Source organism: Podarcis erhardii (assembly GCF_964252035.2).
Source record: "Podarcis erhardii genome assembly, chromosome: 9".
Lineage (NCBI taxonomy): Eukaryota > Metazoa > Chordata > Lepidosauria > Squamata > Lacertidae > Podarcis > Podarcis erhardii.
The window spans coordinates 78927781-78939131 of NC_138512.1; the positions used below are offsets into that span (position 1 = coordinate 78927781).

At 50.6% G+C, this 11351-nt stretch overlaps 1 protein-coding gene and 1 long non-coding RNA gene across 3 annotated transcripts; one reads left to right on the forward strand and one right to left on the reverse strand.

Moving 5' to 3' along the window:
* Positions 1–2268: 2268 nt before the first annotated feature.
* On the reverse strand, positions 2269–11054 carry TEX261 (testis expressed 261). Of its 2 annotated transcripts, none has more exons than XM_081877359.1 (6): positions 10900–11054; positions 8825–8904; positions 7533–7686; positions 6513–6580; positions 5309–5347; positions 2269–3641 (listed from the first exon to the last, which is right to left on the reverse strand). In XM_081877359.1, the coding sequence occupies exons 1-6, from the start codon at positions 10967–10969 to the stop codon at positions 3306–3308; spliced, it is 747 nt and encodes a 248-aa protein (XP_081733485.1). In that variant the 5' UTR covers positions 10970–11054; the 3' UTR covers positions 2269–3305. The 2 variants fall into 2 exon arrangements, with proteins under 2 accessions (XP_081733485.1, XP_081733486.1); XM_081877360.1 differs by having other exon boundaries at positions 3380–3641; positions 5309–5411.
* On the forward strand, positions 3652–5302 carry LOC309350442. The gene is made up of 3 exons (XR_014160376.1): positions 3652–3796; positions 4236–4288; positions 4722–5302. It is a non-coding gene; the product is annotated as an uncharacterized lncRNA (long non-coding RNA).
* Positions 11055–11351: the final 297 nt, after the last annotated feature.

The window sequence follows — 11351 nt, forward strand, 5'->3', positions numbered from 1 at the left end:
AAGCCGGACTGGAATGGATCCAGAGCTGATGTTTCATCCAGAAACCTACCAAGCTGTTCAGCAACCGCTCTCTCAATCACCTTACCCAGGAATGGAAGATTCGAAACCGGGCGGTAATTGGATAGATCTAAAGGATCTAATGATGTTTTCTTTAAGAGCGGGCGCACCACTGCCTCCTTCAGTTCCCCTGGGAATGTCCCAGGTTTGCTGACCCCTGATCTAGCTTGAATCGCCCAAGAGTCCACCCATCAGCAAATGGAAATTACCACACAAGGCTTGGGAGGTTCTGGCAAGAGATTAATGATCACGGAGGGATCTTGTAACTCTCAGCCACTCAGCAAGAACAGAGCCTGCAAAGGATTTGGGTGCAGGCACACAGACACAAACGTCTAGGCTTGCCAGGCGTTCAGCAGCTGCACCAGGATTTGTGCAAAGTCTCATCCTAGGAATGTAGGAATGTGTCTTGTATTAAGTCAGGCAGCTGGGCCCATCTCAGCACCAACAGAAGGGATGGAGAATGAACAGTGCCAGCCCACTCATGAGGCAGGGTGAAGCAGGTGCCGGAGATGGCATCCCTGCCTCACTGCTTCTGCCACCGCCAGAACACTCCACTCTTGCTGACGCTTGGCGAGAGGGGCGTTCCAGTGGCAGAAGGGCTGGGGTGGTGCAGCAGGAGGACGGGTTGGGGTGAGGGGTACAGCAGCATATTCCAGGTTTCCCTCTGGGTGAAACGGGGCAGGCTTCCCCTGGGGCTGAGGGATGTCTTCAGCCAGCCGCCTCTACTCCCTGCTAGCGCTGCAACAGCTATTTTGTCAAGCCCAAATGTGCCGTTAAGCAACTCCATGGGCCGTGCCAGAGCCGCCACCCCCTTGCCCTAATTAGAAAACAGCCTCAGCTCCAGCAGCACTGTTTGTCAAGCCTAAATGCGGCATGGGCGGCTGTTTTTGGCATAGGACCTTGCTTGCAACACATGGGGAAGAAGAGTTTGGATTTGATATCCCGCTTTATCACTACCCGAAGGAGTCTCCAAGCGGCTAACATTCTCCTTTCCCTTCCTCCCCCACAAACAACCAACACTGTGAGGTGAGTGGGGCTGCGAGACTTCAGAGAAGTGTGACTGGCCCAAGGTCACCCAGCAGCTGCATGTGGAGGAGCGGAGACGCGAACCCGGTTCACCAGATTACGAGTCTACCGCTCTTAGCCACTACACCACGCTGGCTCCCAACCTCCCCAACTTCTGTGCTGCAGCATCCCTGCATTGCAAATAGGCTTGGGGGGAGCACAGTAATACTGCAATAAGTTCTCCCCCACCGCCTGATTAAGGTTAAGAGTGCTGGATTGTGTGTGACAGAAAGCATGGCTGATGGGTGATATATGTACATGCAGGCGGGCACAGGTGCCTCTGTGTGTCCCTGCCCACGCCTTCTGCCAAGTCAGGCCAAAGGGTCTACCTCATCCCAGAATGGACTGGCTGAAAGGGGCTCCCAAGCGCTTTCCTAAGCCAGTTATTGCAGGCTCTTTAGGTGAACACACTAGGGACCTCAACTGGGACTTTACATAGGAACAGAACCAGCTCCAGGAATGAATGAAACCCCTGTACAGCGGTACCTATGGTTATGTACTTAATTCGTTCTGGAGGCCTGTTCTTAACCTAAAGCACCACTTTAGCTAATGGGCCTCCCACTGCCGCTGCACCGCCGGAGCACGATTTCTGTTCTCATCCTGAAACAAAGTTCTTAACCCAAGGTACTATTTCTGGGTTAGCAGAGTCTGTAACCTGAAGCGTATGTAACCCGAGGTACATACGTCAAACTGCCAGACAGGGGACTACGGATAGGCTAGACTTGTCCTCCCCCTATAGCCAAGAGGCTGACATGCTGGCAAAGGCTTTCACTTCCCCTCCTCTGCTGTCAATGCAGAAGGAAGTGCCTGATAAAGGGAAAGTATTTTCTTTTCTTAAAAAACAAACCAGCTCACAGGGTTCCTTGGCAAGGAGGTGGAAAGCAAACACACCACTTCTGGGTTGGCCCACAACACACCTGAAAGCGGCAAGCGTTGGGTCCACTCTGGAGATGCTTCAGCCCACACCAGAAGCTTTGGCTCCTGCCCAGACCCAGGTAGCCCCTTTCCAGACCCCAGGCAAATGCCTGCCTTGCCTCCAAGTCCTTTGGCCAAAGCAACAGCCCAGAGAGGAACACCCTGCCATTCCAGAGGACCGTCCGCTCCAGCTTCCGCCAGGCACCCGTGAGAGGAGAGAGCGGCTCGCCCTTCTTTGCTTTTAAGGCAAATTTCACCTAACACCTTTATTAACACAGACGGTGTGCTCAGACAGAAACCAAAACGTCCATCAATTTAAGAGAGAACAACGTGGTATTGTCGTCAGCATCCACAACACAGCGGGCAGCAGCACAGCCCTCTTTCTTCAGAAACCATCCTAGAATACTTGAGGAGGTGTCTGCCCACGGCTTAAGAAACCAAATGGAAACTGGAGGAACCAGATTCCACGCCTGGATGAAAACAAAAAGCCCTTTGCACTCCAGGTTTCTTATTTGCACTTTCATTGTCCTCTTCTCCCAATGTTTTATGAAGCTTGATTTTCACTCATGAAGGCATTCTTCCAGGTTATTAAAACCGTTGAATGGGCGGGGGGGAGAAGATATGCTAGCAATCTTTTTTTAAAAAAACGAGGCTTTCAATTTATTACCTCGAGTGCTGCAAGAACAGTGCAGCTCTAGGAAATCTGTGCAAATGATCATCCCTAAATTGCCAAATGAAGCTATGTCTACAGCCTCCACACATATCACCCCCCCCCCGAAGCATCCTTGAAAGGACTCCCCAGTCAAAATGGGGCAAGAGGGGGTTCCCACTTCCTAGTCACTGAGGCAAGATCCATTTGCACAAATGCTGATCACAGATTTGCCTCCAAAAAATGAGAAAGAGACATGTAGGATTCTGGGCTCCCGCTCACCTCTCCCCTACAAAGTCACGATATGTTCTGAACAAGTAGTGTCTATGAAAAGCCAGTCTCTCCATTGCTTCTCCATGGATTTCGACAAATAAAACTCTTTGGAAGAATCTTGGCAGTGGGAAGGGCTTGGGTGTGTCAATTCGAACCCCGGTCAAACCTTGGAACACCTTCACACCAAGGAAGTGGTGAGTCCATGGACAAAAGCACCTTTTGCGAAATGTTTTTGGCTTTTAAACGTGAAGAAGATAGCAACAGCTCATTGCGGGGCTCCATCCAGTTTAAGAGACGCAGGATCCAGATTTGGACAGGGCTGCTGCCTTCCTTGGCCACACACGCCTCACAAGCAGGCTGTCAAGAAAGCACAACCACCCCGGAGAGTGGGCCGCCCAGGCCTGCAGCTGCTTGCCCGGCAATTTACGGTCTGTTCGTCCCAAACATGTCCCATGGACAGGCGAAAGGGTGGGGGGAAGGCCGCGGCCCAGGGACCTCTCACTTCACTTGGGGTGAGTGTGTTCCCTCGTGAACAGAAGACACTGAGGGGCGGCTGGGAGGAGGGCTCAATACATCTTCTGGCGGCTGGGCAAGATGGCTTCCTTAATGAACGAGAAGATGACCAGGATGCCAGACCGCTTCCCTCTCTTCCCTTTCGTGAAGTAGTTCGATACCACATCGTCTGAGGAGAGAAAGAAAAACCCAGGGAGTCATCACATCATCAATTGGGGGGGGGGATGGGGGGGGAGAGAGAGAGAGTGTCCTGCTGTAGCCGTTGCCTTTAAGCACTGCACTATGAGACTTGTAGTTCCTAGGAAGCATTGCTCAATAGCCCATGTAATGGTTATAAGGGGTTGCTTGTGCGTAAGTTACCGCCACTCCTGGCTAGGTAGCCTGGTTAAACCTGTTCTGGCTGGACAGCCCTTCACTTCGTGGCTGTTCAGTCGCTAGCAGAATCCGTCAGTGGGCGTTTCTTGAACTTCTTCCAGCAAAGAAGTTCTTTGATGCCAAGTCTACACCTACTTTTTCCCTGCGCGGAAGTCTGCGCAGGGTGGGTGTGGGTAGCGGAGGACCCGTGCTCTCCCCGCTGGTCTCCAGTGAAGAGTCTTGGAGCCCCCTCGCCGATTCTCCCATCTGCCCTCCTCTATCCCTGGTGTTACACTGATTTCCTTCCCCAGCCGATGAGCTCCCTCTCTCCCTGCTGGGCCCCTCTCCAGCATCGCTTGAGAGCCTTGCCTCCACCTCTGGCTCCGACGTCAGTTCCCTGACAGCCCAGATTGGGAGTGTGCCCCTTTGCCTAGGAGATTTGATCAGTTGGCTGGGCTGAAGGTAAGACAGGGCAAGACAAGATGTTGGAATGAAGTTACATGGCTTTAGCAGAAATGCTATAAAGAATTAAGTACAATAGATTGTAAATGGATTAAAGGGAAAAATAAGGTTAGAATGTGTTAAGATAAATTATAGGACAGAAAATTGAGGAAGATGGAAAGGATTTGCTGAAACAATTAATTGAAGTGGAATACAAAAAAAGGGAGGTGTGAGGAGGTCGCTGAAACAAGTAAATGAAAGATAATAACATTGAAAGTATTGGATGTGTTTTTAATTGTTTTTGTCTTGTTTTGTTATGTATATGTAGTGTTTTTGTTTCTGTATTGTATTCTTTTGTTATGTTTAATTCTTTTTCTTTTCTCTTTGTAACTTTCAAACTCTTAATAAATATTATTTTTTTAAAAAATAGAAAAAAACAAGAAAAAAAATGAAGGTAAGACAGGGCACTGTCTTGGCATTCTGTGCATCCACATATCCAGAAAGTCAACTTTCTTGTCCTTAAGGTGGCATTGGTAAGCTTAAAATTTCCAAAAATCTAAAGCCACCAGCCCAACCCCAACCACTGCAGTCACCACCAGCCCTGACTTGCACAGCTGCCGCCTTCTCCATCCCCTGTTCTTTCCAGCAAATTCTGCTATACATCTAGGGAATGTAAAATAATAATACAAGTCATTTATTTCAGCCGCAGAATCTGCTACAGAGTTCCCACCATTCTGGTTAGCAGGCCTCTCAACCTGGTGTCTGAAATATGTTTTGGACCACAACTCCCATCATCCCAGCGGGCTGCCGTCCACCAAGGCATACCATTTGGTCGAGAAACACTCGCTTGGGATTTCAGGCAGGGGGCATCCACAGCCTCACTTGGAGACACCAGGAGCTGAACCTGGGACCTTTAGCACAGAAAGCCTGTGCTTCTGCCGCTGAGCTGAAGACATCCCCTCCCCAGAAATCCCCAAACACCTGTAGGCCACCAGGCCGGGGGAAGGCAGGGGCTGTAAAGGCCAGGCCTGCGGAACTCACCTCCTGGTTGCACCGTGGAAGGCAGCACATTCTCCCCAGCTGACAAGGAAACAAAGAAGGCAAAGGGGATTAGCCACAGGCAGAAGGTGAAGTAGGCAAGCACCTGGGGGCGAAACAGGGAGAGAGCATCAAGAAGAGCCACAACCAACCCTGCTCTGCAAATAAAATAAAACCCACAGGGTCCCAGAAAGCCACATGAGAGATAGAGTCTTAGTCCCCAGGAACAAGAGTGGCCCTGTCCTCAGAGTGGCCAGCCAGATGCCTGTGGGAAACCAGCAAGCAGGATTCTCTCTCTCCCCTCCTTTGGTTTCCAGCACCTTGTATCCAGATGCACTGCTGCCTGCAGGGCAGAGCAGAGCCGTCCTGCGTAGCAGCCACCAAAAGACCTCTTCTCCGTGAATCAGAGGCAGTTTCAATAGCTAGCAGTGCAAGTGTGAGATCAGATGGGAGACTGGTCCGTTTCTCTTTTTAGCAGAGGTGCTACACATGCAACACGAAATGGGAGCATTTTGGTAATTATTATTATTATTATTATTATTATTATTATTATTATTATTAATACCCCGCCCATCTTGCTGGGTTTCCCCAGCCACTCTGGGAGGCTTCCAACAGAACACTAAAATACAATAACCTATTAAACATTAAAAGCTTCCCTAAAGAGGGCTGCCTTCAGATGTCTTCTAAAAGTCTGGTTTTCTCTTTGACATCTGGTGGGAGGGCATTCCACAGGGCGGGTGCCATTACCAAGAAGGCCCTCTGCCTGGTTCCCTGTAACTTGGCTTCTCGCAGTGAGGGAACTGCCAGAAGGCCCTCGGAGCTGGACCTCAGTGTCCGGGCAGAACGATAAGGGTGGAGACGCTCCTTCAGGTATACTGGACCGACAGTGATAGAACAGAGCTGCCTCTGCCTGCTGAGACGGTGGCCCCCTTTAGATTGCAGTAAGAGCCCTTTAAGATCAACATCAAAACCAGCAACAACCCAGAGCCAGCATAAAAACGCTTTGCCATGAGACTCTCAAACCTTTCAGCTGTCTTTTGGCTAGGTCCAGAGAAACTAGAAAAATGCTGCAGACCCAACAGGGGAAACCCAGCGGCGTATAAATAATATAATAATTATTATTAAAATTATTATTTAGCATGGCAGCTCACCTCTGCCCTTCTCCCCAATGCCCAAGCTCCATGGGACAGCCAGTGGCATCTCTTACCTCTGAGAACGGGTAATACTCTTCCGCAAAATACTGGAACGCTAAGTAGTGGTTCAGCACAACCAACACTGCCAGTTGGGGGGGAAAAGCAAATTACAAGATGAGAAGCAGCACCTCCAGCAGCACACCGATTCAGCCATGCCTCCCTCCTGCCCATCGCCACTAATCCAATGCTAGTTCCTGTGATCAAAACTCCAACCCCAGAAATATGTAAAACCTCTGAATCCTGGGTTCAAACAGAAGCAACTGCAAAAAGGAGGGGAGGAAAACACCCTAGTTTTGTTGATGCAGCTGAATGAGTGTTATTATTTCTACGGCACCTTCAGAGTTCGAGGTGTTTTACAGAGTAAAAAAAGCAAGAAGGCAAGTTTGCATTCTGAATGCTGATGGGTGGGGATGGTAACAGGAAGAATATGCACATTTAACCTTTGCTTCAGTGAAGGGTGGAGCTCAGACCAAAAGGACCGAACATTGTCCTTAGCACAGAAGAGCAGTCCAGATAAGATAAATGAAGCAACCCCGGCTTCATTCACTCATTATATGAGGCCAACAGCCTCCTCCGGTCTCTTCCTGCAGCTGCCTAAACCTCCACAACAGATCCAACGCCAAGGAAGTGGCCAGTTGCTGCACTATACCCTGGCACCTATTTGGGCTGTCCAGCCTTCCAGGCAGCATTCAAGCAGCCGGTCTCAGCCTATGGAGCCTTGCCTGTCTACAGGCGTAACACGCCAGCACAATTTCCCAGGTCAATCCATTGTATCAACTTCCAAATCGGGATCCCCCCTGAAGGTACAAGCCTCCTTCTCAAAGACTCCCACTTCATCCACTGGGGAATAACAGTGACTATCTTCCACCTGGGAGAGCAAGAACACAGTGACAAAGGCAGAGCAATTTGCTCCTTGGCCACAAGATCGATTCAAGCAAGAGCTGAGACCCTCCAAACTCAGAGGAGATTCAGCACAGGCTGTTTTGACACTAGAGGTTGTCGTATCTGGTGCCCAGCATCTGAAAGGCACTCACCGCAGGACAGGATGAAGTTTGGAGAGGTGAGCATGATGAAAGGGAAGGTCTGCAGCAATCCAAAATAGACCAGGTTGGTGAAGAGGCCCACTCCCACCATGAGGCCCGGGAAGTGCTCAAAGAGGTACAGCCCAACCAGCACAGCTGTGGAGAACTAAGAGACACCATTGTCAGTGAAAGCTGTTGCTGCAGGGGAAAATGCCAACAGGCCGCAGACAAAAGGAAGATTCCCATCTCACCCAACAGCCTGTCTGGTTTCTCTGTGGTCTGTGCCATCCTGCTCGCTCTATATCCATTTAGATGCACATGGAAAACTAATCCCCTCTGGGGGACTTACACAAATATATACAATCTTAGTTCAGAGCAGGCATTCCCAAACTTTATTGGGCCACCACCCCTTGCTTCCATAAACTCATCCCCAGTGCAACCCACCCTATAAAAAGCATTACTGTATTCACAATAGCGGTTTGCACAACCCATGAAGGAATGTGACAACGCAATAAAATTCAAAATAGCAATGATTAATTGCACATTCCTTCAAAATCCAATCAAAACAGTTTAGTTTCATTAATTCAAGAAAATGGATAAATTTGATTGATACAAGTTTTTCAAAGCCTAAGAATCATTTACACCTCCATCGCCCTCTACCTGCCCTTGCCTCTTAGCCCCAAGGTAATCCCACTTTGAGAACCACTGGCGTAAGAGGGTACCCAAAAGAGGAAGGGCCTTTTCAGTAGTGGCTTATGGAATGCTCTCCCCAAGGAGGCTTGCCTGGCACGGACAGAGACTTCTTTTCAGCAGCAGGCTAAGACATTTCTCCCAGGCAAAAGTGAACCAGCCATTTATTTTTGTAAGCTGCTTTGAGACTTCCTGGGGAAAGTGACCATGAGTGCTATCTGAACCACGCCTACACAAAAGTCCACTGAATTCAGTGGGGCTTGCTCTCAGATAAGTGGGGTTAGGACTGCAGCTGAATGCATTGAATAAATATAAATAGTAATAATGTGAAAGGAACAAAGCAGCTGTGAGCAGCCAGCAGGAAAGACAGCAAGATCATAGAAGCTGTTACGCTTCTCGCAAGAACTATTTTTCCAAGTTCAGCTTTTGTTTGGAACAAGCTTCTTGCCAAGCAACTCTCTCTCTCTGTCCCCAATAAGCCGCCTGAGGAACTCCTCCCCCTGGAACTTATTTTGGCCTTCCTAGTCTCACACTGTGCCAGCGAGGCTTGCATCACTGGATGGCATTGATAAGATAAGGGAGGGAACTTGTTCCAAAGGCAGCCAAAGACTTACCCAGATCATGTACTTAATGATCCTGCTGGTTGCCACTGTGTACTCTTCTATCAACTCGGCCAAGTAGTACAAGCCAGCCGCTGGAAGAGAGAAGAAAAGGAGCTTGAGACCAACAATTCCTACAACTTCTGGCCACATGGCTTCTGATTTATGAACTACAAAAAGAGTAAGAAACTCCAGGTCTTGTGGCTTTGGTGGGTCCATGGGAACTGAAGCTTGGGGTTTCACATGCCCAGCTCACATCAAGCGCTGAGGCCAAATACTCAGTTTGCAATCATTGTCACCTCAGATTTCAAATCTCTGAGCTTTTCCGGAAAAAGAGCTTGCAGCACAATAAATATGCGATTGCTACTCTTTTTAAAAAGAAGTCCATGTCTTCCCACAAGATCCCTCGTCTTAGCACTCAATGATTCCATCACTTCCAACGGTTACACAGCAAGCAAAACAATGCTTTATTCTGCAAGTTTTCCTTATGGTGCTTCAATTTCCTTTGCCATGCTCTTTCTATCCTCAGTCAATGCAGCATTCAGTGTCAGCTTTGGACAAAGTCTTTGGAGACAACAGGACAGAATGAGTGAAACTACCAAGGTGGAGCAACTGCGGCCACTGATCGAAAGTGAGATCCTCACTTCATGCTAAATTCATGCCCCTCCTGCAGAGGTGCAAACTAAGAGGCTTCTTCGGGAAATCCGGCAAGCAAGGAATGAAGGCCTTGCCCCACGTTGCCCCCAGCAACCAATAATCAGAGAGAGACCAGCTTCTCCCTTGCCTAAGAGCCAGGGATTGATCCTCCATTAATTGCTCTAATCTCCTTTCGAAGGCATCTAAACCCAGTTGGCCACTCCCTAGTAGGCTGCCTATTTGCAGCAACAGACCGAGCCACATTCAAAGAGGAATTAATCTGGGAGGGAGGGAGGGATGGGCCTTAGTGGAAAGAAACGAAACGAAGCCAACTCGTGGAGGGAAGGTAAAGGGACCCCTGACCATTAGGGCCAGTCGTTACCGACTCTGGGGTTGCGGCACTCATCTCGCTTTATTGGACGAGGGAACTTCTGGGTCATGTGGCCAGCATGACTAAGCCCTTCTGGCGAACCAGAGCAGCGCACAGAAACACTGTTTACCTTCCCGCCAGAGCAGTACCTATTTATCTACTTGCACTTTGACGTGCTTTTGAACTGCTAGGTGGGCAGGAGCAGGGACCGAGCAACGGGAGCTCACCCCATTGCGGGGATTCGAACTGCTGACCTTCTGATCGGCAAGTCCTAGGCTCTGTGGTTTAACCCACAGCGCCACCCGTGTCCCTTATGGAGGGAAGGTAGGGCTATCTAATAGTAATAATAACAACAATAACAATAATAATACAGTGGTACCTCAGGTTAAGTACTTAATTCATTCTGGAGGTCCGTTCTTAACCTGAAACTGTTCTTAACCTGAAGCACCACTTTAGCTAATGGGGCCTCCCACTGCCACTGCGTGATTTCTGTTCTCATCCTGAAGCAAAGTTCTTAACCCGAGGTACTATTTCTGGGTTAGCGGAGTCTGTAAGCTGAAGCGTCTGTAAGCTGAAGCGTCTGTAACCTGAGGTACCACTGTAGTAATAATAATAACAATAATTTATTAACACCCTGCCCATCTGGCTGGGTTTCTCCCACAGGCCGGGGGCAGCAATGCTTCTGCACAGCGGCTGTTGGAAACCGAAGGAGGAAAGACGGGTTTCCCCCAACAGGCACTTGGCAGTGAGCGCAGGAGGCTGAACTGGATGGGCCACTGGCCTGAGAGCCGGCCGGGCCCCATTCCCCCCCCCCCGCCGCCCAGCTGCTTCTCCAGGGTAGACTGCCCCTGCACGGGGAGGCTCCACGCAGGCGCAGCTCCTCGGCCACGCCCCCTCCCCTCTTCCCCGGGCGCGACCGCCTATTGGCCGGCCGGAGTCGGGCCGTACCATTGCCGTGCTCGAGAGGGGGGAGGAGGGGAGAGGAGGGAGAGACCACTTGTGGGGATGCGGGGGGGCAGTGGCCGTGAGGGGGGGCGGAGGGCGGCGGCCTCCCCCTCCGCCCGGTCCCGAGGGGCCTCCTCACCGATGCCGAGCGTGACGAAGGCGGCCTGGATGAGCAGCGCGAGCCAGCTCAGCGCGTACATGAACCACATCGTCGCCGTCGTCGCCTCGCCTCACCCGGCGGATCGGCAGCCGAGGCTCCGCCCCGCCACTTCCGGCCGAGGAGGAAGGAGGAAGGGGTCGGGGGCGGCGCGTCACGGAGGGAGGAGCGGCGGTCGGGAGACAGCGCCGCGGGGGCCTCTGGCGGCTGGGAGGACGCACTGCAGGGGAGCTCCCCCCACTTCCCCACAGCCAGAAAAGCAAAAGCGAGCGACGCCTGCCCAGATATATAGACACATACACAGTATAGGCAGGCTATATATATATATATATTGGACTTGATGACCCCTGGAAGCCCCTCCCAACTCCACTTCCGCGATTCTTCTGCAATTGTAGCGGCCACCAGGCTCGCCAGTAATGTTGGCTTTCTGTTGC